Source organism: Marmota marmota, unplaced genomic scaffold, assembly GCF_001458135.2.
Source record: "Marmota marmota marmota unplaced genomic scaffold, marMar, whole genome shotgun sequence".
NCBI classification, from domain to species: Eukaryota; Metazoa; Chordata; class Mammalia; order Rodentia; family Sciuridae; genus Marmota; species Marmota marmota.
Genome location: NW_026000174.1, coordinates 16,130,904 through 16,152,427, shown reverse-complemented (window position 1 = coordinate 16,152,427; position 21,524 = coordinate 16,130,904). Strand labels below are relative to the sequence as shown.

The following is a 21,524-nucleotide window of genomic DNA, read 5'->3' as shown; positions in this document are numbered from 1 at the left end:
ACAATAGGCTTCATTGTGGTCCCCCACCCCGCCCCCTAATTTCCCTAACAAAGCTCTGGGGCCCATCCACAGATGCTGGGAACCTCCATCTATAAACCTCCATTTTGGAGCCTTAGGAGACTCTAGGCCCAAAAACATTCTGCCATAGACTTATTCCCTCCATCCTGGAACCCATCTCTTACCTCAGTTACTATTAAACAAGGAATGAACCTCAAGAGTAGAAAGGTTAGCCCAGGTTGTTGGCAAAAGAAAAAAAAAATTTTTATTTTCATTTGAAATAAAATGTACAACCAGAAGAGCTCAGGGTCTGGGGTAATAGGGAGTTATACACCAGGGAGCCTGTGTTGTGGTAGGGAACTGTGCCTCTTGATCCCTCTACCCCATATCTTTGCAAGGAGGAAGGGTATATAGGCTAGTGATTTCAGAAGGGAAGAGAAACACATGCCGTGCTGGTGCTTTTTCTGGAACAGGTCATCCTTCAGGTATAGACCACTTCCATCAGATGATGTCAGAAGCACACTGGCAGAGCCATTGGAGATCACACACTGCCACCTCCCCCCATCATACACATGGACACACTGAGGCTCAGATAGGTAAGGATACAAACCTTAGGGCCCACACCAGACTAAAGAAGTGAAGTCAGGACTAAAACACTTGGGCAAACCCAGCAGGGGACTACAGCCACAGGCCTAAATGTGCATGGAAGATTATCAGGTTCTAGTCAAGTGAATGACCTGGAGAGAAATGGCTATGGTTTTGAAGCTGCAGCCACTGCTCAGCAGTCCCTAACCTCAGTGAGAGGTGGCTAGGTAAAAGCCAAAAATTGGATGGTGGTCATAAACCTCTGAACTTTTTTTAGCACCAAGTGGTGGAGCTCTCCTTCCAGCTCAGCTTCTTGGGGCCTGTCAGTTTAGATTGACGTTACTTGAAGGCGCCTGTGGCTGTGTGAGGGTTGAGGAGGAGAAGCCAGAGATGCTGGGGTCAGCCTTGTCCTATGCCCTTCTTCCCTCTCCCCCATTTCAGAAGGACCCAGGAGGACACGGGTATGGGGAAGGCCAGAGTGGTTTCTTGTTTCTAGGCAGTGGGCTACTTTCTCCCAGCAGCAGAGGTGTTAGAATCGCTTTTCCTCTGGTTGAGAGGTTATGAGCAGCTCTTTGTTCCCGAAGTCCCACCAGGCTGTCATGTGGAATGCCATGTTGGTTAGAACGACAGTGTACTCCAGGATGGCAAAGATGGTGTATACTGTTTTAAGGACACAAGTAACCTCCTGTTACTTCCTTTTAGGAGCCTCTTAAATCACCAACCCACTACAGAGAAATAATAGTAGTCAGCCAGTACCCAAGACTATTGCCCACTCTCAAAAACATCACAACTGCCCCAAAGACACTTATGACCATCTATGGATCCTAGCCTGGCCTCACCTCCAGCCTCACAATACATGTTGTGTCGAAAGTAGACAGCCAGTGCCGAGAAGAAGGAGACGAAGTTGATGATGAAGAGCCGCTGTTTCCAGCTGTAGGACTTGCGATCCTAGGGGGTGGGCTGTCTGATCACTCTGCAGCTTATTGGGTATATGTGGGTAGCTTCCCCTCTTAGCCCCAGCTTCTAAGGGCTGGGCCTTCCCTCCCTTGGTTCCCATAGTGGTCATAGAAGGGGGAAGAGGCATGGGCAGCAGGAATGACAAGTATGTTCACATCCCTGATGAGCCCTGCCTCTTCCATTTCAGAGGGATGGAGTATAAAAGTTACATGGAGTCACCCACCAACCCAACACTCCTCAGATACTTTGTGTGGCAAAGAATGGCATGTGTATGGGTGGGTGGAATCTAGACTGCAGTACCCTGACACTGTCCCTAAGCCACTAGAGCCTGTCTGCTACTTACTCATTTTACCCCTATTTGGAGTCTCCATTGCTTCTATTTTAATCTCCTTTACTACCCAAACATAATCCTAGATTCTGACAAATAAGCCACTTTTAACTTGTTTCCATGCCTCAGCCCCAAACCCAGTACTCCTCTGCCAGGGTTTCTAGAACTCCAGTTCCCACCCCATCATTACCAGCATCCTGAGGACAGATGTTCTTGATTTTCTTCTGGGCCCCGTGGAGCCCAGTAGGGTAGACCGTACCTCCTGACTTACTGTGTGCTTCTTGGTCAGCCGCCAGAGAATGCAGGTGAGGAGCATGTGACCGAGGGAAGCAGCGATGAACACAATGAAAGCATTTTCATGGACGGCTGGAGGGAGAGAGGAGGATGGGGAGCACACACAGCCAGCAGCGCCCTCACCCTTCCACAGGAAGGTTTGTATGTGAGAAGGGGTGGGCTCTGTCCCTTTCCCAAACCCTCTTCCACCCCTCCACCATGGGAGCACCCACTGAAGTCCTCAGAGGAGGAGACATAGGTGAGCACTAATAGTGCGAGGTTCTCCACGACGTTGAGGCCAAAGTTGAGGCGGCAGAGCAGGCGGTAGCCAGGACACGGGGAGGCACAGCTGAGGTAATGGTTCCAGTAGGCGAAGGCCGCCAAGAAGCGGGGTGCTGAGTGTAGGCCAATGCAGAAGCGCCACACATAGCGCTGCGGCACCTCTCCGCCGATGGCTGAGCTCACCGAGGGTAGATAATTGGGCACCTAGAAAGTTGTGACTGGTCCGGGCATGTCCTCCACTGGTCCTGCCCACCCAATCTATCACAGTCACGGGCTCTGCTCCAGCCCCTTCCCTTCCAGGAAGTCTTCTTTTAAGTGCTCCCAGAGCTCTCCCAAGAGACCTTCCCTTCCAGGTCATGGGCCCAGGGTGCTGGGTTTTTATTCCCCAGCCAGACTGAGATTTGTGCAAGGGCAGGGCAGGCATATTCTATCTCCCCACAAACTGGAACCTGCACATTTGGACAGGTGTGTAGATGGGTTCAAATGGTCCTATGCCCATAGCTTAGAGCTGTGTCTCAGAAAAGACCCCAGGGGAGTCCCAGGAATCCAGGACTCTAGAATTAGTCCTGAGGACAGAGATGTCACAGACTCTCTGACCTTCCTTAGAACAGGGCTACCTAGCTGAGCTGTTCCTCTCACTGCTTCCAGTTCCACTCATTCTTCAGGGTAAATGTGCCCAGGTGGTAGAGGGTGCTGAGAGATCCTGAGGGAGCTAGGCAAGAAGGGTACCCCTATACTGATAATGTTTAAGAAAGTGGATGCTTCTAACCTGATATAGTCTGAGAAAATGACCCTGTTCTTGTGCATCTCCCTATCCATCTTTCTCAATACCTGGAACTCCTCCTTCCTTAAGGAAATGCAACCTCATTGTAGGCTGAGAAAAGGGGAGGCTTCAAGGACTGGTATTGCTTGTATGAGCAGTGAAACAATATGGGACAAGTGAACAGTACTTGAGATGGAAACAGGAATGGGAGGAGGATCTCTTAATACTTTCTGGCCTACAGCAATGCTTTGCAAACTAAGTACAACTCACTGGGAAGATGTGTGAAAATGCAGGTTTTGAAACCTGAGCACCTGCATTTTTAAAAGTTTCCAAGACTGGAAGTTACCAGTTCATTGCCCACACTTTTCATGGCACTTTTGTTGTTGTTGTTGTTGTTTGGTTTGGTTTGGTTTGGTTTGGTACCAGGGATTGAACCCAGGGGTATTTAACCACTGAGCCACATCCCCAGCAATTATTTATTTATTTATTTATTTATTTATTTAGTGAGAGGGTCTCACTAAGTAGCTGAGGCTGGCCTCGAATTTGCAGTCCTTCTGCCTTGGCCTCCCAAATTGTTGGGATTACAGGCATGCACTACCACACCCAGCTTCCATGACATTTTTAGACTCTCAACAAGAGCCAGGGCAGTGTCAGAAATCCAGTGACCCAGCAAGGGAATGAACTTGTTCTCTTGAAGGAATAAGTCTTCAGAGATGGAGCTCTGAAAAACTATTCCTTTCCTCTAGTGGAATGGATCTACAGACTATTGGGAAGGTAGGCAAAATTAGAGACAGCTCACAGGGGAGGGGTGGGCCTGAGGAAGGGTTCAAGTCAGGGACTTCACGGCCTCCGTAAAAAATGTGTGGAGGAAGCTAAGTATAGCACTGTCAAGTTCAGCTCTGTCACAGGAAACTTAGTACAGAGTTCTCCAAGAAGAGACACTGCTCTCAAGGCCATGGCTTGAGTAATCAGTGCAGAGGCAGCAGGAGGCTTTGGAACTTCATAAAGATGGGTCTGTATCCAAGCTTATCTGGGGGACCTTGAGCAAGGCACTTCACCTCTCTGAGTTCCAATTTCTTCATTGGTAACCCGGGTATAACACCACTAACCTGCAGAGTGATTATGAATTCTAAATGTAAGGTATGCAAAGCATCTGCAGTGTCTGGCACATAGTGGGTACGATAAATGACAGATTTCAGAAGATAGACTTCTCTGAAATGCCTGCAGGCTTTTCTCTGAAAAGACTGGCCACTGTGAGTCAAGTGGCCAGTCAGCCAGGCCTGTTTATGGGTTGAGAGGCAGGACACCAGATACAGTGAGACCTCCAAGTCTCCTTACTTTTTTTTTCTTGGTGTGTGTGTGTGTATAGTGCTGGGGATTGAACCCAAGGCCTTGTACATGTGGAACAGGCACTCAACTAACTGAACTATATCCCCAGGCCCGCCTGACTTGATTTTTGAGCCTCTCTATTACTCTCAGTTCGGTTAATGAGTGTTGCCTTTTCTTCCTGGAATATTTATTCTGAAGATTGCTCCCTAATCTCAGCTACTTTAAGAGGAATAGGACCAGTACCTAAGCCTGACTGGAAGAGCTCAAAGCACTCAAAAGTGATGAGTCCTTTCTGATGCTGGGAACAAGTACTGGGTAGAGATGATGGAGAATTGGGGGGAGACCTTGGGGAGAAGTGAAAAGTTAGAGCCTTGTGACTGCATTCTGTTTTCACAAAATCCTCTCAGATTAGGATGAGAATCTAAGAGCAGGGATTGTCTCTTCACACACAGGGGCACATGCGTGCATACTCACATATGCACAAACAAAATCAAGTATGTATATATATACCCCACCTCCACCCCCATTCCCAGCACATAAGTTGCTCACTCACCAATGGTGCCAGCAATAAGCAACAGCAAGATCTATCAGAGACCAGATACACAGCTCACTCCAAACCTCTCCATGAGCCCAGAGCTAAAAGTACTGAGAAATGGGTAGAAAACCCCTTTCTTTCTTTCTTTTTTTTTTTTTGGCAGTACTGGGGATTGAACCCAGGGCCTTGTGCATGGAAGGTAAGCACTCTACCAACTGAGCTATATCCCTAGCCCCTGATAGAAAACCCCTTTCTAACAGGGCAGGAGATCAGAAACTCACAAAGTGGGGTTTCTAAGAATTCCCCAGGTTTTTACCATTAGAGATCCATTTCTTTGGTCTCAGATTAAAAGTCCTCCCCAAATTATAAATGACTTTTTCTACCTGCCTTGCTGCCTCCTCATCCCTTGCCAACTAAACAAAAATTTTAATTCCTGTCAATCCTATTTCCTTTTCCTCTCTGGACTCCATCCTCTTTCCTTTCTAACCTCATGGTCTCCATCTTAGCTCTGGTCTCCAATAGTATGAGTCACTACACTAGCATCCCTATTCTTGTATCAACCCTTAAATCTGTTCTCCACTCAGGAGCTGAGATGATCTTCTAAAGGACAAATCTAATCATATCCCTTTTCCTGCTTAAAATCTTTCCAAAGCTCCCCATTGCCCTCTGGATAAAATCCAAAGCTGTCGGCCTGGCATTCACAAAGATCCTTCTTCACATCCCCCTATCTCCCACAAACAATGCCCCCTCCTATAGAAAGTCAGACTTCCCCAACATCCAAGCTGGGTTAGGTGCTTCCTCTGATCCCTGAAAACCTTCATTCCCTTTTATTGCAAGAATCCCAACTCACTATATTTCAACTGTGCCCAAGGACTGTCTCTTGCAGGAATGAGATGCTGAGAACAAGTCCATTTTCAGCTCCATGTCCCTGACATAGAACTTCTACCCCTGGTCCCTCAGGAAAGATCTAGTGAACTGATCTGGAAAGCAAGAAGTCCATCCAGATTTCCAGCTAGCAGAGCCCTGAGTGTACCCCACAGGCTGTGGGGCTAGGGCTGCTCGTGGAGAAACAAAGCTTGAGAATCCTAGAGTAGGGCTAAGCCACCTGTTACTTTTGGCTCTGGGCCTCACTGTACCTTCTCATTACTGGCTTCCTTTGTAGTCTGGTCTTTTTTCAGCTACCTCTCCCTCTCGTGATCTCTCCTGGCCAGTCCTCCAACCCCTTCCCTTCTCTCCTACATCAACCTCCCCGACCCCAACTCCATTTGAACGTTCTTTCTTTCTTTCTTTTTTTTCCTTTTTGTTTGTACTGGGGATTGAACTTGAACTCAGGGGCACTTAACCACATCCCCAGCCCTTTTATTTAAGTTAGAGACAGAATCTTGCTAAATTGCTTAGGACCTTGCTAAGTTGCTGAGGCAGGTTTTGAACTTGTGATCCTCCTGTCTTAGCCTCCTGAGCCACTGGGATTATAGGTTATGCGCCACCACGTCCAGCTCCTTTGGACTTTGTATAATCCTCTTCCAATTCCAATTCGTGGAGGACTGTGTCTCTACAGACACTATGAATCTCTACTGCCAAATTCTCTATCCCTCTCTGACCCTCTAGTTCTCTCCTACTCTCCAATCCTGCCTCACCACGATCTCTTACCCTGGCCCTGACCCAAGTGCTAAGGAGCCTGGCACTCACCCCACAGTCAGTGGCCACTGTGTACTCAAAGTGGAACACCAGGGACCAGATGATGCAGAAGAAGAAGCCGAACGCAGGGAAAGTGATGACCCACCAGACCATGGCTGTGAAGCGGAGCCGGAACACAGTCCCATCGGGGTCCAAGGGCTGGGAGGCCGCAGAGAACATCCTGTAGGAAGTGGCCCAAGAAGGGCAAGGGACACAACTTGGGGCCTGGTGAAATATCTGGGCTTGGGAAAGTGGGGCCTTTTCCAGAGCTGGTTCCTCAGAGTATAGGGAAGAGCCAGAGCAGAAATGGTAGAAAGGACACAAGGGGGGAAAGGAAGACTGCCAAGGAACAGTGGGAGATGGGACAGGAGCAACTTTTGGGAATCTGCTGGTACACTGAGAATCTAGGTTCACCTCTTGAAGAACCTGGGCAATAGAAGCTTCCAGGGGACAGGACCTGGGAGTCCTGATGACTCACCTCACTCTCACGACCTCACAGTCACTAAGGAGAAGGATCAGAAGTAGAAAGGTTATTATTCCCATCCCACAGAAGGAAAGACTGAGGTCCAGAACTATACAGGATCAAACACTAGGACTAAGATCTCTTGCCACTGGACAGCTTAAGGCTCTACATCAAGACCTCCTTCAAGCCAAGTAACCTGGACAAAGAACCTTTGGCTTGAACTAGTAAAGCCCTCCCACTCACCCCGTCTGACCACATTCCTCCTCCTCACCCAAGTTCAACTAGGAACAATGGGAGTGTCTAGAACCTATTTCAGTGGGGCCATAGGCTACCAGACCTCCCACCCCCAGGCTCTGAATGAGCAAAGCCTCAGGCCATCAGCACCCTGAACTCAGAATATCAGGGTTCTTGTGAAGGTTCAAACTCCCATCTCCCCATCTAAGAAGACCACGTCACCCAATCCAAAGATGGGGGAATCTGAGGGTCATAGAAACTTTGTCCACTCAGCATCAGCCTGCTGTGCTGAACCAGACCCAGGAAGATTCTGTCCAGGTCAGACAAAAACCCAGAGAGCTGGGCTTTACCTCTCCCTATCCCTCCCTGCACCTGCTAATGCCCCACCACCATGACCCCTCAAGCTGGCTCCCTTCTGAGGCAGACAGAGATGGCTTTGTAAAAGGCCTAAGATCAGATCTCCCCTGGGGACTTATACTTCCCTTCATTAAGGAGACCCCAGTCTACTAGTGCAGCTACTCATCAGGGATGGGGTAGGGGTGGGGGCTCACTAAGCAACACTCACACTGGGTGCTGAAGAATCCGGGGCTTGAGTTGAGGGCTCTAGCCAGACTGAGACTGCTCTAAGACAGGAGGGTCCCACCCCTAGCTCCTCAGGGCCTGCCCTCCCGCCCACAGAGCCTAGTTCTCCACGGCTGCCCAGGCACACAGCCTTCCCAGGATCAACAAGGCCACATCATAAATCCCGGAACACTCTGCAACGGTTAAGAAGTGATAGTGGCTGAGGTCAGTCCACTGCAGCTTCTTTGCCGGGGTGGGGGTGGGGACCTCTCTGAGGGTTGTAACCAGGGATGCATGCAGGTTTCTAGAAAAGAGAAAAAACAGAATTGGATCTGGCCCTTTTTGACTGGAGCAAAACCAAGTATGTATGTTATGCCCCATTAGAGAACTGGCTAATCTGTGATAATAATAATAGAATCATAGGATTCAAAAGAATCTAGGCAGATCTGAATATGAAACATCAGTGTCCTGCCTGTACCTATGGGGAAACAGCTAATGGCAACTCAGGCTGCATCAACAGATATCTAACAGCCAGTAATAGGAATGAATAATCTTACTTTCACCTATACTATCCAGGCTACCTGAAGTCCCATGCCCAGATCAAGGCCCAACACAGAGAAAATAGTTACCAACTAGGTCAAATCCAAGGGTATGTTCAAGGTGGGGAGAAGCCTAGAGGCCACGTCCTGTGTGTGTTGCCTGAAGAAACTATAGTTATGCTATCTAAAAAGACCTCCTAAGGAGCCAGGATTATAGCACACTCCAATAATTCCAACGACTCAGGAGGGTGAGGCAGAAGTTCAAAGCTAGTCTTAGCAACTTTGTGAGACCCTGTCTCAAATTTTTAAAAAATTTTAAAAAGGGCTGGGGATGTAGCTCAGTGACAGAGTGCCCCTGAGTTCAATTACCAGCACCTAGCACCACACACATACACGACACAGCCCCACTGTTGTCTTCTCGATCTCTGCAGGTTGACTTAAAGCCAAAATAAGAGAGTAGTTCCATGGCTATCAAAGCAGAGCCAGGGTCAGGATAGAGACTTACAGAAAGGAAAAAAGAAGAAAAAAAAAATCCTATGCTCACTATAAGAAAGAGATTGTTGCCAGGTGCAGTGGCACATACTTGTAATCCCAGCAGCTAGGGAAGCTAAGGCAGGAGAATCACTAGTTCAAAGCCAGCCTCAATAACTTAGTGATGCACTAAGCAATTCAATGAGACCCTATCTCTAATAAAATATAAAAAAGGGCTGGAGATGTGGCTCAGTAGTCAAGTGNAAAAAAAAGAGAGAGAGAGAGAGAGAGAGGAGAGAGAGATTGTTACTTCTAAGCCGTCTTAGAAAAGGTTACCTGAAAATGAAGGAAGCCCCATCACAGGGCATGTGCAAGCAGAGGAAAAGTTGTTAATTATAGATGTGTTGTGCTAGGTTGGTTTGGCCATTCCTGGGATATTCTACTTTTGGGGGTGGGGGAGGTATTGAGGAATTGAACCCAAGGGAGTTTTAACAATGAGCTACATTCCTAGCCATTTTCATTTCTTTATTTTATTTTTCTTATTTTTATTTATTTATTTTTGGTGGGGATTTAACTCAGGGGCACTTGATCACTGAGCCACATTCCCCAACCCCATTTTGTATTTTATTTAGAGACAAGGACTCATTGAGTTGCTTAGAACCTTGCTTTTGCTGAGGTTGGCTTTGAACTGGTGATCCTCCTAACTCAGCCTCCTGAGCTGCTGGAATTACAGGCATGCGCCACCAGGCTTGGCTCCTGGAATATTCCAGATGGGAAATCCAAAGCATATATGAAAAGTGGGATCCAACAGGCCTACTACTGCTCCAGATGACCAGGTAACCTTCAACAACTACCTATGCCTTAGTTTCCCAACAGGTATGCCAAGAGTAGGTAACAGGTATACAAAGTATGCTGAGGTTATCTATCCTATTAGCCCTCAGGGCCAGCCACAAGTGTCAGTGCAAACAGCCTACTTACTCAGTTTAATGCTATATGTTGTATAAATATTATATATTTTTTTTAGACTATGACTGCTTTATACCACGTCTTCCTTTTCCTGTGGCATTAGGTTGGGGGGGTCCTATCCATTTATTCAACAAATACATTCTGACTCAGATGCATTATCTACCCTCAAGGAGATCCTGGTCTGGTGTGGAAGATACACACAAATATATAAGTATATGAAAGATAACACAGGGAACTGTAAGCACCCAGAAAAGGGAGTTATAAGTTTGTCCCAAAGGGAAGGCTTTCTGGAGGAGAAGACATCTTGGTAGAGTTCTGCTGGATGAACTAGAGTTGGCCAGAGTAATGGGAACACTGATGCATTATCTGAAACAAGCACTAAGTCAGAAAAGAGTAATCCTCTCCCTCAGATCACCTGGTCACTCCTTTTCCTTCCAGTCCTATTCCTTCTGATAGCTCCTAGCAACAGGTCTCATCAGACTAAGTGCCTATACTCAAAGACTCATGCCTATCCACTGACAAATCTGAGGGAAAACTTCATGTCATATGAACAAAAGAAGTGGGTTCCATCCCAAACTCCTATCCAGACCTCTCTGCTACTTCTTCCTCTTTCTCTGAAGCAGATGCTCTTTTAGGTCCACAACTTCCTATAAAGGAAGTTAGCTGAGGGCCTTCAAAACTCTCTCAGAAACTAGCCCAAGAGTCCATGTTCAGGCCCTGGTTTTTCACCTAGAGTCCCAAGGATAACTTCATCTCCTGCCCGCCTTCCTCTCTAACAATCTCTTCTTCCTCATTCTCCTGACCCTCACCCTTCACATTCCCCAAACTACTTTCTCATCTTTGCAATATCTAGAGCTCTACACTAGCCCTGGAAAAGGAGGAGGACAGGAATCATCAACCTCACTATTTAATTTTTTAGTACTGGAGATTGAACCTGGGGGTGCTTTACCACCAAGCTACATCCCCAGTCCTTTTTATTTTGAGACAGGGTCTCACCAAGTTGCTGAGGCTGGCCTTGAACTTTCAAGCCTCCCGCCTCATTCTCTCAAGTCATTGGGATTACAGTTATGGACCACTGTACCTGGCTCAACCTCACTTTAGACATGGGTAACTGAAGCTCTGGGTCTCAGTGGATGAATTAAGAACATAGCAGAGGTTAATGCAAGTCTCACCCTATTTACTCTGATATCCTACAGAGAAAGAACTCTCCTATCTTCATGGCCCAGACACCCCATATTCCCATCCAGAGGGTAGATGACAATTGGTGGAGTCTCAGTGCTCATGAGACCCACCCCAGAACATATAATACATGCACATAATTGGGTTCCCATATAGACAGGCACTGATAAGAGTTTCTTTTACATATATACCCCACTCAAAGCCATTATATATAGTTATATCACTCACACACATACACACACATATACAGAATCACATTCTCAAAAAGACAGGCACAAGCCCACAGTGCCACTATGAGACCCAAAATGCCTTCAGTCCTGTTCTGTTTACATTCCAGCAAATGCTGGGGCTCCTGAATGTGTCCTCTTTGAAGTAATGATTGAGTTGTGGGTTTGGGGGCTGCCCAATTTCAGTGGCCCCAGTCCCTAGAACCTTCATGGAAGGTGGAGGGAGTCTAATCCTTGAGACCTCAATTTTCAGGTAACCCCCCCACAAGAAGTCCAGTATATTTGATGGACCCTACTGGAAAGCTGGTTAATCCTATCAAAATAAAATCAGGATCCAAAATAGATCAAGATGGGCCTGAATATGAGGTATGAGTGCCCCCGAAGCCCTACCCCACAGTGTGTGGCCGTTGTCTCCTTGAAGTGGAAGAGCAGGGACCAGAGGATGCAGAAGAGGAAGGCGATAAATGGACAGCAGACCGTGACCAGGACCACCAGGGTGAAGCGGAGCCGAACCAGGATCCCATCCCGATCCAGTGGCAGTGGGACCTGGTACATCTTGTCAGACCTGGGGATGGAGTGGTGTGCTGTCAGGGCCCCATACAGCAGGCTGGGACTCAGTGAAGTCAGCCCTTGTGTTCAGATGGGGCGTCTGAGAATAATGTTTCCTAAATTTGGACAGCTTCCGCCATGGATAAGGAAGACTGACTCAGAATCCCAAGACAACACTCAAACTCAATTTCAGAGGGAAGACAATGAACCCAATCTAGAGTAGGATGAAGCTTGAACAGATTGGGAGACCTTCTCCTCACTCCTCTGCCTGGCTTCTAGGACTACAGAAGCTAGTTTATCTAGTCTCTTGTTTCTACAGCCAACCAGTGGACAGAATAGCCCATCTCCTCCCCAAAGCCTCTGAGCCTAGGGCCAAGTCTCCAGGCTTCACCCACTGGCTCAGAGCCCTCCTGCACCCTCAGTCCCTTCTGTGTGCAGGCAAAGCAGTTCACAGCATTAGGGCCTCTATGGAAGCTGAGAGAACCTCAAACTCCTGTTTGTCCCTGCCTATTGCCTCACGTGCTCTGAGGGTGAAAGGCTTTGCAGAATCAGGCCTGGCATTAGTCTAGGCTTGCTGTTTGCAGGAAAGAGTTGCTTGGTCAGCTTCTGGAGGCTTCTCAGTCCACCCTCTCCCTGAGACTACAGGAGAGCTCTTGAGGACTTGATTTTTCCCTCAAACAAGGGTATCTAAGGTCAAGAACCATAATAGCTAAAAAGAACACCAACAACACCATCAGTTAATAGCAGGGAAAATTAAGGCAGGTATCTACTCAAGGTCCTGTAGAAAGTAGATGGAGAGCCAGCAGTAGGGAGGTGCAGAGCCCTTGAAAAGTTTACACATGGCAACTCTGGCTCTTCTTTACCCCTTCCTCTCTGGGTCAGAGCTCTGGGCAGAAAATTCAGATTAAGACTGGAATGAGGGTGGGAAAAGAAGAAAGAAATAGAAAAACCAAATCCTACAGAGTTTAGCCAATCAGCCCAGTTCCCACTGTAGTGATAGAGAAAATAAGATGCAGAGGGAGAAAGGCCTTTCTTCAAAGCTGGGCCTGAGCAAAACTATCTCTGGAATTTAGGCTTCTTGATGCCAAATTAGGGCTGGTTCCAGATACATAAAAAAAAAAAAAAAAAAAACCTGCCCTTCTGGTCTCAAAGGCCTTGCCAAATCAAGTCCTAACTCTCCCTGGCCCCACCCACAGAAAGAACTTTGACCTGTTTAGGTTGGCATCCTGGCATTCCAGAACAATCCAGGTGGATAAGCTTCTGAATTCTCATCTACCTTCCCTTTATGCCAGGCCCAATCAGGCTGCCTGTCCCAATTTTTCAAGTTTCTTTTTCCCTTGGGTGGTAGGGAGGTGGTCAGGGATCTCCCCAAGGAGTTTAAAGTGGCTCTGGTACCTTCCCTAATCCAACACATTCCCTGGATCATCTCTACACGCCCTGGAAGTCCCTCAGGGCCCTAGTTGGAAAGCACCCCACCCAGTCCAAACCAAGACTCTACAGTTGCAGTATACCTAGTCCATCCTCCCAACATCCCTCTTCAAAGCCTGTAGCTCCAGGTCCCTCAGGAACCCCTGGGTTGATGAGGTTGTTTCAAGGGACAGTTTCCAAAACAAAAAAGGATAGTCTGTTCCAGTTTGTTCTTGGAGGTATGTCTGTCCTCTTTCTTAACTGTGTGATCTTGGGCAAGTCAACTAGGCACTCTGGGCCTGTTTCCACAATTGTGCAAGGAGGAGATCAGACGGTTTAGATTACTTTTAAGGGCTCTCCAATTTAGTCACACTGCTCTTCCACACCTCTGGACAGGGAGCTCACTACCTAGAGTTTTGCCCCCCAGACAGCTTTAACTTCCTCACACATACTACTTAGTAGAAAACTGCTTGCTTAAGAGTATTCCTACCTCACATCCACAGTTCCTAGAGATTTTTTTCAGCAGACACTCCCATCACATTTAATGGCTGCCTATAAGCACCCTGTTCAGCACTTAATAATATACATTGTTTCTTTCAATATAATTCCATGAAGTGGCACTATAGGCTGTGTTTCCATTTTACATAAGAGGAAAAGAGTTTAAGATGGTTAAAAACACTTACTCAAAGTCACAGGCTAATAACTGGCAGAGCTGAGATTCGAAACTAGTCTATGGGGTTCCAAGGCTACCCCATGCCTCCATCCGCAGCACCTGGGAGGAATCCTGACCAGGAGGCCCTGCAGAGTAAAGAAGGGAGAGCTTAATCCCTGCACACCTCGCTCCACGCTGGGGAGGGGAAGGAAGGAGGTCAGTTCAGGACATCCGGACAGAAGCAGTTCCTGGGATACAGAGAGTGTGCGGGAAGAAGGCAGGCACCAGGACCGAGAGATTCGGCCCGCTCCTGAAGCGGCTAGACCGCGTGGCCTAACTTCCCGAATGGGGCTGCCCCGCGGGCGGGTATAGCCATCCCTATACTTACCCAAGCACTAGTGACGAAGAGGCCGCACCAGCGCAGTACGGGAACTTGGGGGTTCCAGGAGAGAGGCCCCGCTGGGCCGGGGGCTAGCAGCTGGGGGCCTGCCGGAGCTGCAAGGGCGCGGGGCGGAGCCGGTGCGCGCGGGGCGGAACTTAGGGAGGAAACTGCTCCCCCACCGATTGTGGGCTCTTCCCGGCTTCTAGGGACCCAGACCCCTGGCTCTTCCCCCTTAATCTGGCGTCCCCACAAACCATGTCCCTCCAGCCCTGATCGGCCCCAGTAATTCTGCTTTAATGTTGTTGTTTTATTTTGTTGGTACCGGGGATTGACCCCAGGGGCACTTAAACGAGTGAGCCACATCCCCAGCCCTTTTTATTTTTTTATTTTGAGACAGGATCTCGCTAAATTGTTGAGGCTGGCTTTGAACTTGCGATCCTCCTGCCTCAGTTTCCCCAGTTGCTGGAATTACAGGCACGCGCCCGGCGCCACTAATTCTGGCAGCTTGAGGGCAGTCAGACATCTAGGAGTGAAGTGCTGGATAAGTTACTTTGTCACCTTACCTCTCGGCCGCGTCCCCATCACCTGTTGAAAGAACATAAAGTTAATCGAACAGGACCCCGATTTCTGTCATTCCCTGACCCCAGTTTCTCCTGTCTTCCACCCACATCCTAAATGAATTATCCCGTCTCGCCCTTCTGAAATATTAAGGCTGATTTGCCCCAGCTTCGGCGCCCCTCCTCCAAACCTTGCTCCTCTGAGCTGGTTGGGGCATTTCATTCTGGGGAAGAGCACCTTGCAGGCTCTGAGACCCTGTGAGGCTCACCCCGAAAATTCTGGGCCAGTGATGTTCCCACATTTGAACAGGAGAGGGCGCTCTGTCTTGTCTAACAAAAGCATAGGGAGAGAGGATCTGCCCAAGCCTTGGGTCTTCCCACAAAGAGGGTTGATCCCAGAAATCAACTCCCAGGTTCCTTCCCCAAGCTGGTCCCTGGCTCCTTTGCAAAGACCATTCTATTCCACAAGAACCGAGAATGAGGGAACAAAAGCAGTGCGTGGAGGATTTCTGAACTAGACAAGGTTAACATCACACCTTTCTCATTTAAATCCTCAAAGTAATAATTAACACGTTCTGAGCACTCACTATATCCCACTCACTTTTCTACATGCTATGTGTTATTTAATCTTCATAAAAATCCTGTGAAGTAGACACTATTAACATCTCCATTTTCCAATGGAAAATAGAAGGTACCTTACCTACTCAGCTAGTAAATATCAGAACCAGGATTCCATCCTGGCACCTGAGGTCATTCCCTCAATCACTATATACTGCTGGTCCCATAAGATAATTATAATTGCCACTTTGCAGAATGGGAGACAGGCTCAAATTTATCAACTTGCCAGAACTCTTTTTCATGCATTTAGTCTTGTTCATTCATGCCAGGCCCTCTCTGTGGTAGACACTTGTAGGGGACCCACAGACATATTTTAGACTCACTCGTTGAGACTTCAAACCTGGAGGGATGGTGTCTTGTTCTAAAATAAGACTTTAAATTCTCCCCACCCTGTTCTTTTAAAAAAATATATTTATTTTTTAGTTGCACACAATATCTTTATTTTGTTTATTTTTATGTGGTGCTGAGGATTGAACCTAGGGCCTCGCACATGCTAGGTAAGCGCTCTACCACTGAGCCACAATCCCAGCCCACTACCCTGTACTTAAGAGTTAGGGCTCAGAGAAAAATGATTACTAAAACTCTACTTAAAAGAACCACTTCCATCCGATTACAACAAATAAATTTTGGTTTTCTTAGAACTTTGTGTCATCCTCCTTGCCTTCCTTCACTCTGTATATGCCTGCTTCTGGCCCATTTGCCTGAACCCTGACATTCTCTAATCTTGCCTTTAATTCTCTGGTGACCTGGGCAATGTGGGCCCTTTTAGCCCTGAGCTTAGTTTCTCCATTGTAAAATTGTTTTAGGACTATATACATCATACAGTTGTTGTGAGAATCAGAGCAATGTGCCAGGCATGTGGAAGGCACCCAATGCATGGTGGTTATTAAACCAGATGTGTGAGCTGCAGTTTGAACTCATCCTGGCTGAGCCTTCTCTGAATGATCTGACCTTGGCTGTCACTGATTCACTCTGAATATGTTTCTTCTCCTGTCAGTTTGAAAGGAAGAATGGGTTCTTCCTATGTGCCAGGGACTTTATGTCCACTCTTTCATTTGATCCTCAATAAATCTGGTGAGGTAAATTTAATGAAATACATTTTATAGCTAAAGAAGTTGAATGACCACTTAAGCTTCTACTCTTGCCCTCATTCAATAGGCACTCAGTGTTTGCTGAACTGGCGTTTGTCCATTGTCCATGTAGCTGCTGCTGCACTTGAGGGTTCCTGGAGTCTCTTGCCCTCCTGGTGAGGTTTGTCTGGAGTCTGTTTTAGTCACAATCACTGTACCACTCTCCCTTCCACACATACAGACTACACACTCCCAAGGAGACTGAATGTTCACGATGATGTTCCACCTCTAGTAGCAAGGTGGAAGTGTAGATGTAGGGGGCAGATGAGAGGATCAGAATATGGAAGTAATTGTCAAGGAAAGCTTCCTATAGGGGATCTCCTTCACTGGTCTCCTTGTCTTCATGTCTATCATCCTCCCCATTACAGCTAGACCAGCTCTAACCTAGGGCCTTGTGCACGCGAAGCAAGCACTCTACCAACTGAGCTATATCCCCAGCCCCAACTCTGTATAGCTTTTAGGATAAGAGCAAATTCTTTAGTGTGGTATTTAATATTCTTCATGAACTGGCCATCCAATGTTTCAAGCACAAATTTTATATTCTAGTTATACTTCACTCTCCCATGAAGTTTTACTCAACTTTCTTTGTATCTCCCCCCAACCCCAACCTCAAACCCCAAACCCCATGATCTTCCCACAGCATTAGGTGCCTTTTACCAAACTTTATTAGGGCTCTGACCACAAAGTAGCAAAATAATTTGTTTCTGTCCCTTTCCCCACTTTTCTGGGAACTCATTTAAAGAGGGAAACTCCACCCATTTCATACATTCCTTGCATAGGTATATAGTAGGAACTCAGAAAATATTTTAATTTAATTGAAGTGTTTCATTTTTCTTTCTTTTTCCTGATCTGGGGATTGAACCCATGGATGTTTTACCACTGACCCACATCTCAGCCCTTTTTTCTTTTTGAGATAGGATCTATACTAAGTTGTAGAGGCTGGCCTTGAACTTAGTTGCAGATGGACATAATACCTTTATTTCATTCATTTTATTTATTCATGTCGTGTTGAGAATTAAACCTGGTGCTCCACACATGTGAGGCAAGCATTCTACCACTGAGCCACAACTCCAGTCTGGCCTTGAACTTTTGATTCTCCTCTCTTAGCCCCCAGAGTAGCTGATATTACAGGTATGCACCACCATACCCAGTTGAAGTGCGCTTTGAAGGATGGGCAGTATTTAGATGGATCAAGCAAAGATTTAAGAACCATAGGAAGGCATTTGAAGAACAACTTCTAGGAATGGGGGACAAAGTGAGGAGCAAGGCTAAGGACAGTGAAGAGGCAGAGATGCAGACAGTGCTAAAAATACATCCAACTTCAGGCCACAATGTGCCTCAGCCTCCTTGGAAGCCTTAAGAAAATCAGTCTCTTCCTGGGTTGAGGATTTGTTATTCTTCATTCTTCTCAGAGATCTTTTAAATGATCAAGACATCTTCTTTGGATGGCTTTAAACTATCCATCCAAGACTTACCTATCTACTTCCAGAACCCTGATTCAGTTACTGAATTTTCATTGTTCTATAGAACTTTCTTTGTTCCCTCTTTCACTTCCAGTTTGTATTCCTGGATATGCTACATTCTTTCCTGGCCCTTTTGCTTCCTCAGTTTATGTGGCCTAGAATGTTCTTATTTTTCCCTTTTGAGAGAACTCTACCCATCCTATAAAGGGTACTAATTAGCACGAAAATATTTTCACTTTTTTTTTTTTTTTTTTTGTCATTTATACCTCTGTCTTCTTAAATTCTTTTTGGATTATTCCATTTTTTCCCCGGTATTATTATTTTAGTGATCTCCCTAGAAATTACCATATGCATTCTTTTTTCTTCATTTTTGTTGTTATGGTTCTTGTTGTTTTGGTACCAGAGTCTGAATTCAGGGGCACTTAACCACTTAGCTGCATCCCCAGCCATTATTTATATTTTATTTAGAGACAGGGTCTCACTAGTTGCTTAGGGCCTTGCTAAATTGCTGAGGCTGGCTTTGAACTCCCAATCCTCCTGCCTGAGCCTCCTAAAACATTGGGATTACAGGTATGAACCACCATGGCATGTTTACCACATGCATTCTTCTTTTTTTTTTTTTTTTTTGTGCTGGTCATTGAACCCAGGGCCTTGTGCATGCAAGGCAAGCACTCTACCAACTGAGCTATACTCCCAGCCCATCACATGCATTCTTAATCAGAGACTCAACATCATTAGGGAAATACATATCAAAACCACAATGAGCTGGGCCTGGTGGGGCACCCCTGTAATCCCAGAGGCTGGAGAGACTGAAGCAGGAGGATCACAAGTTCAAAGCCATATTCACCAACTCAGCAAGGCCCTAAGCAACTTAACAAGATCCAGTCTACTACTGCACATCCTGTAGGTTGACTATAATAAGGGGAAAAAAAAAAGGAAAATAAGTGTTGGCAAGGATGTGGAGAAACTAGACCCCTCATATATAGCTAATTGGAAATGTTAAATGGTGCAGCCAATTTGGAAAACAGTTGGTGGTTCCTAGAAAGTTAAACATAAAGTTACCATATGACTCTGCAATCCCACTCCTAGGAATATACCCTGAAGAACTGAAAAAAGGTACTTAAACAGGAAACTGTACACATCTTTATAGCAGGACTATTCACAATATCCAAAAGATGGAATTACCCCAAATGTTTACCAACAAATGAATGAATAAACAAAATATAGTATGTCCACACCATGGGATATTATTCATCCATGAAAAGGAACGAAGTACTAGTAGGTATATGTTACAACCAGATGAATTTTGAAAACATGCTAAGAAGCCACACACAAAAGGTCACACATTGCATGATTCCATTTATATGAAATATTCAGAGTAATTAAATCCATTGATACAGATTTGATAGTTATACATTGGAAGAAGAAGGGAACAGGGAGATACAGCTTAGTGAAAAAAGGGTTTAGCTTTACAATGATGAAATGTTATACATTACATAGAGATGGTAGCTGCATAAATATTGTGAATGTATTAAATCAAATACTACTGGAATTGTTTACTTTTTTCTTTTTTTGGCAGTGCTGGGGACTGAACCCAGGGGCTCAACAATGGGAAGTATTCTACCACTGAGTTACATTCCCAGCCAAAAGTATATTTATTTATTTATTGGTGTGGTGCTTGGGAATGCTAGTCAAGTGCTCTACCACAAGCTGCATCCCCAGCCCTTCATTTTTATTTTTTAAATTTATCTTTATTTATTTATTTATTTTGCAGTACTGAGGATCAAACCCAGGGATACTCTACCATAGAGTGACATCCCCAGTGGTCCTCCTTTACCCTTCCAGCACTTTTTATTGAGACAGGGTTGCCCAGTCTGACCTCAAACTTGCAATCCTCCTGCCTCAGCCCCCTGAATAGCTGGAATTCCAATGGGGAATTGGAATTCACCCTGCCCAGCTCCTTTACTTTCATAGTGCATATTTTTTTATGTTATTTTAACTTTACTTCCATAAATATTTTACAAAAACCAAAAAAGCGATTTTAAGAATCAACAGGTAAAAATCAGAAATAAAGCATTTGACCCATGTGGGAAAAAATGAACCACAAATTACTAGCAATTCCATTCCTAGGGATAGATGCAAGAGAATTGAACACATATGACTACAAAAAAAATTGTACACAATGTTTAAAGCAACATTATTCATAATAGCTAAAAATAGAAACAACCCAAATGTCTATTAACTGTTTTTCTCTCTTTTTGGGTAGGGGGGATTGAACTCAGGGACACTTGGCCACTGAGCCACATCTCCAGTCCTATTTTGTATTTTATTTAGTGACAGGGTCTCACTGAGTTGCTTAGTGCCTTGCTTTTGCTGAGGCTGGCTTTGAACTCAGGATCCTCCTGCTTCAGCCTCCTGTGCCTCTGAGATTACAGGCATGTGCCAAAGTGCCCAGACATTAACTGTTTTAATGGAATAACAAAATGTGGCACAAGCCTGTAATCCCATTGGCTCAACAGGCTGAAGCAAAAGGATCCCAAATTCAAGGCCAGACTCATCAACTTAGTGAAGCCTTAAGCAAATTAGTGAAACCCTGTCTCAAAAAGGCTGGGGATGTAGCTCAGCAATAAAGCACCACTGGGCTCTAATCCCCAGTGCAAAAAAAAAAAAAAAAGTCAAAGGTATGTACTCAAGATTTCTAAAACTCCAATTATATGCTATTTATCAACCTCACCCTTTCTTATCAAGTTCAGGGAAAGAGAAAGGGAGTCAACATTTACTGAGTGTTTACCATGAGCCAAACATGCTCAGTTTTTTACAAATCCCATCACCTCAATTGACCTTCACAATCAACTTATAAAATATGAAGTATTGTATCCAGTTCATGGAAAAGAAAACTAGGGCACAGAACAGTTAAATAGTTTGTGCAAGCTCTAAAAACTAGCAGAACTAGGATTTTAACTTAGCTCTGTTTGACTCCAGCTCTGCTGCTCTGTCCAATGCACCACATAAGAAATCTGAAAAAAATAGAACAAAAAAATAAAAATGAATTTTAAAAAGGCATGAGGCCCTGAGTTTAATTACTGGCACTGCCAAAAAGAAAAAGAAGTCTGGAACCATCACCCTTCCAGACTGAGTAGCTGGAATTCTAAGGGGACACCAGGACCCTGCCTAGCTCCTTTACTTTTATAGTGCTTAATTTTATATATCCTAGCAACTGGGGAGGCTGAGGCAGGAGGATTACAAGTTTGAGACCAGCCTCAGCAACTTAGGGAGACCCTAACCAATTTAGTGAGATCCTGTCTGTAACTAAAATATAAGAAAGGGCTGAGGATGTGGCTTAGTGGTTAAGTGCCTCTGGGGTCAATCATCCGGTACCAGAAAAAAAAAAAAAAAAAAG

At 45.7% G+C, this 21,524-nt stretch overlaps 2 protein-coding genes across 13 annotated transcripts in view; both read right to left on the bottom strand.

The window, feature by feature from the left end:
- Positions 1–14,117, bottom strand: part of Stim1 (stromal interaction molecule 1) — a 250,668-nt gene extending 236,551 nt beyond the window's left edge. The window contains exon 1 of the mRNA XM_048788166.1: positions 14,006–14,117. The gene's annotated coding sequence lies outside the window, so the exon portion shown is untranslated. The remainder of the gene's footprint in view (positions 1–14,005) is intronic.
- On the bottom strand, positions 237–14,120 carry Pgap2 (post-GPI attachment to proteins 2). Of its 12 annotated transcripts, XM_048788175.1 has the most exons (8): positions 8,614–9,100; positions 7,989–8,288; positions 7,205–7,228; positions 6,739–6,907; positions 2,374–2,626; positions 2,058–2,233; positions 1,422–1,530; positions 237–1,242 (listed from the first exon to the last, which is right to left on the bottom strand). In XM_048788175.1, exons 4-8 carry the CDS (start codon positions 6,904–6,906, stop codon positions 1,112–1,114), a joined length of 837 nt encoding a protein of 278 aa, XP_048644132.1. In that variant the 5' UTR covers position 6,907; positions 7,205–7,228; positions 7,989–8,288; positions 8,614–9,100; the 3' UTR covers positions 237–1,111. The 12 variants fall into 12 exon arrangements, with proteins under 12 accessions (XP_048644132.1, XP_015333005.1, XP_015333006.1 ...); XM_015477519.2 differs by lacking the exons at positions 7,205–7,228; positions 7,989–8,288; positions 8,614–9,100 and adding exons at positions 11,757–11,931; positions 14,006–14,120; XM_015477520.2 differs by lacking the exons at positions 7,205–7,228; positions 7,989–8,288; positions 8,614–9,100 and adding exons at positions 11,757–11,931; positions 14,006–14,120 and having other exon boundaries at positions 2,127–2,233.
- Positions 14,121–21,524: the final 7,404 nt, after the last annotated feature.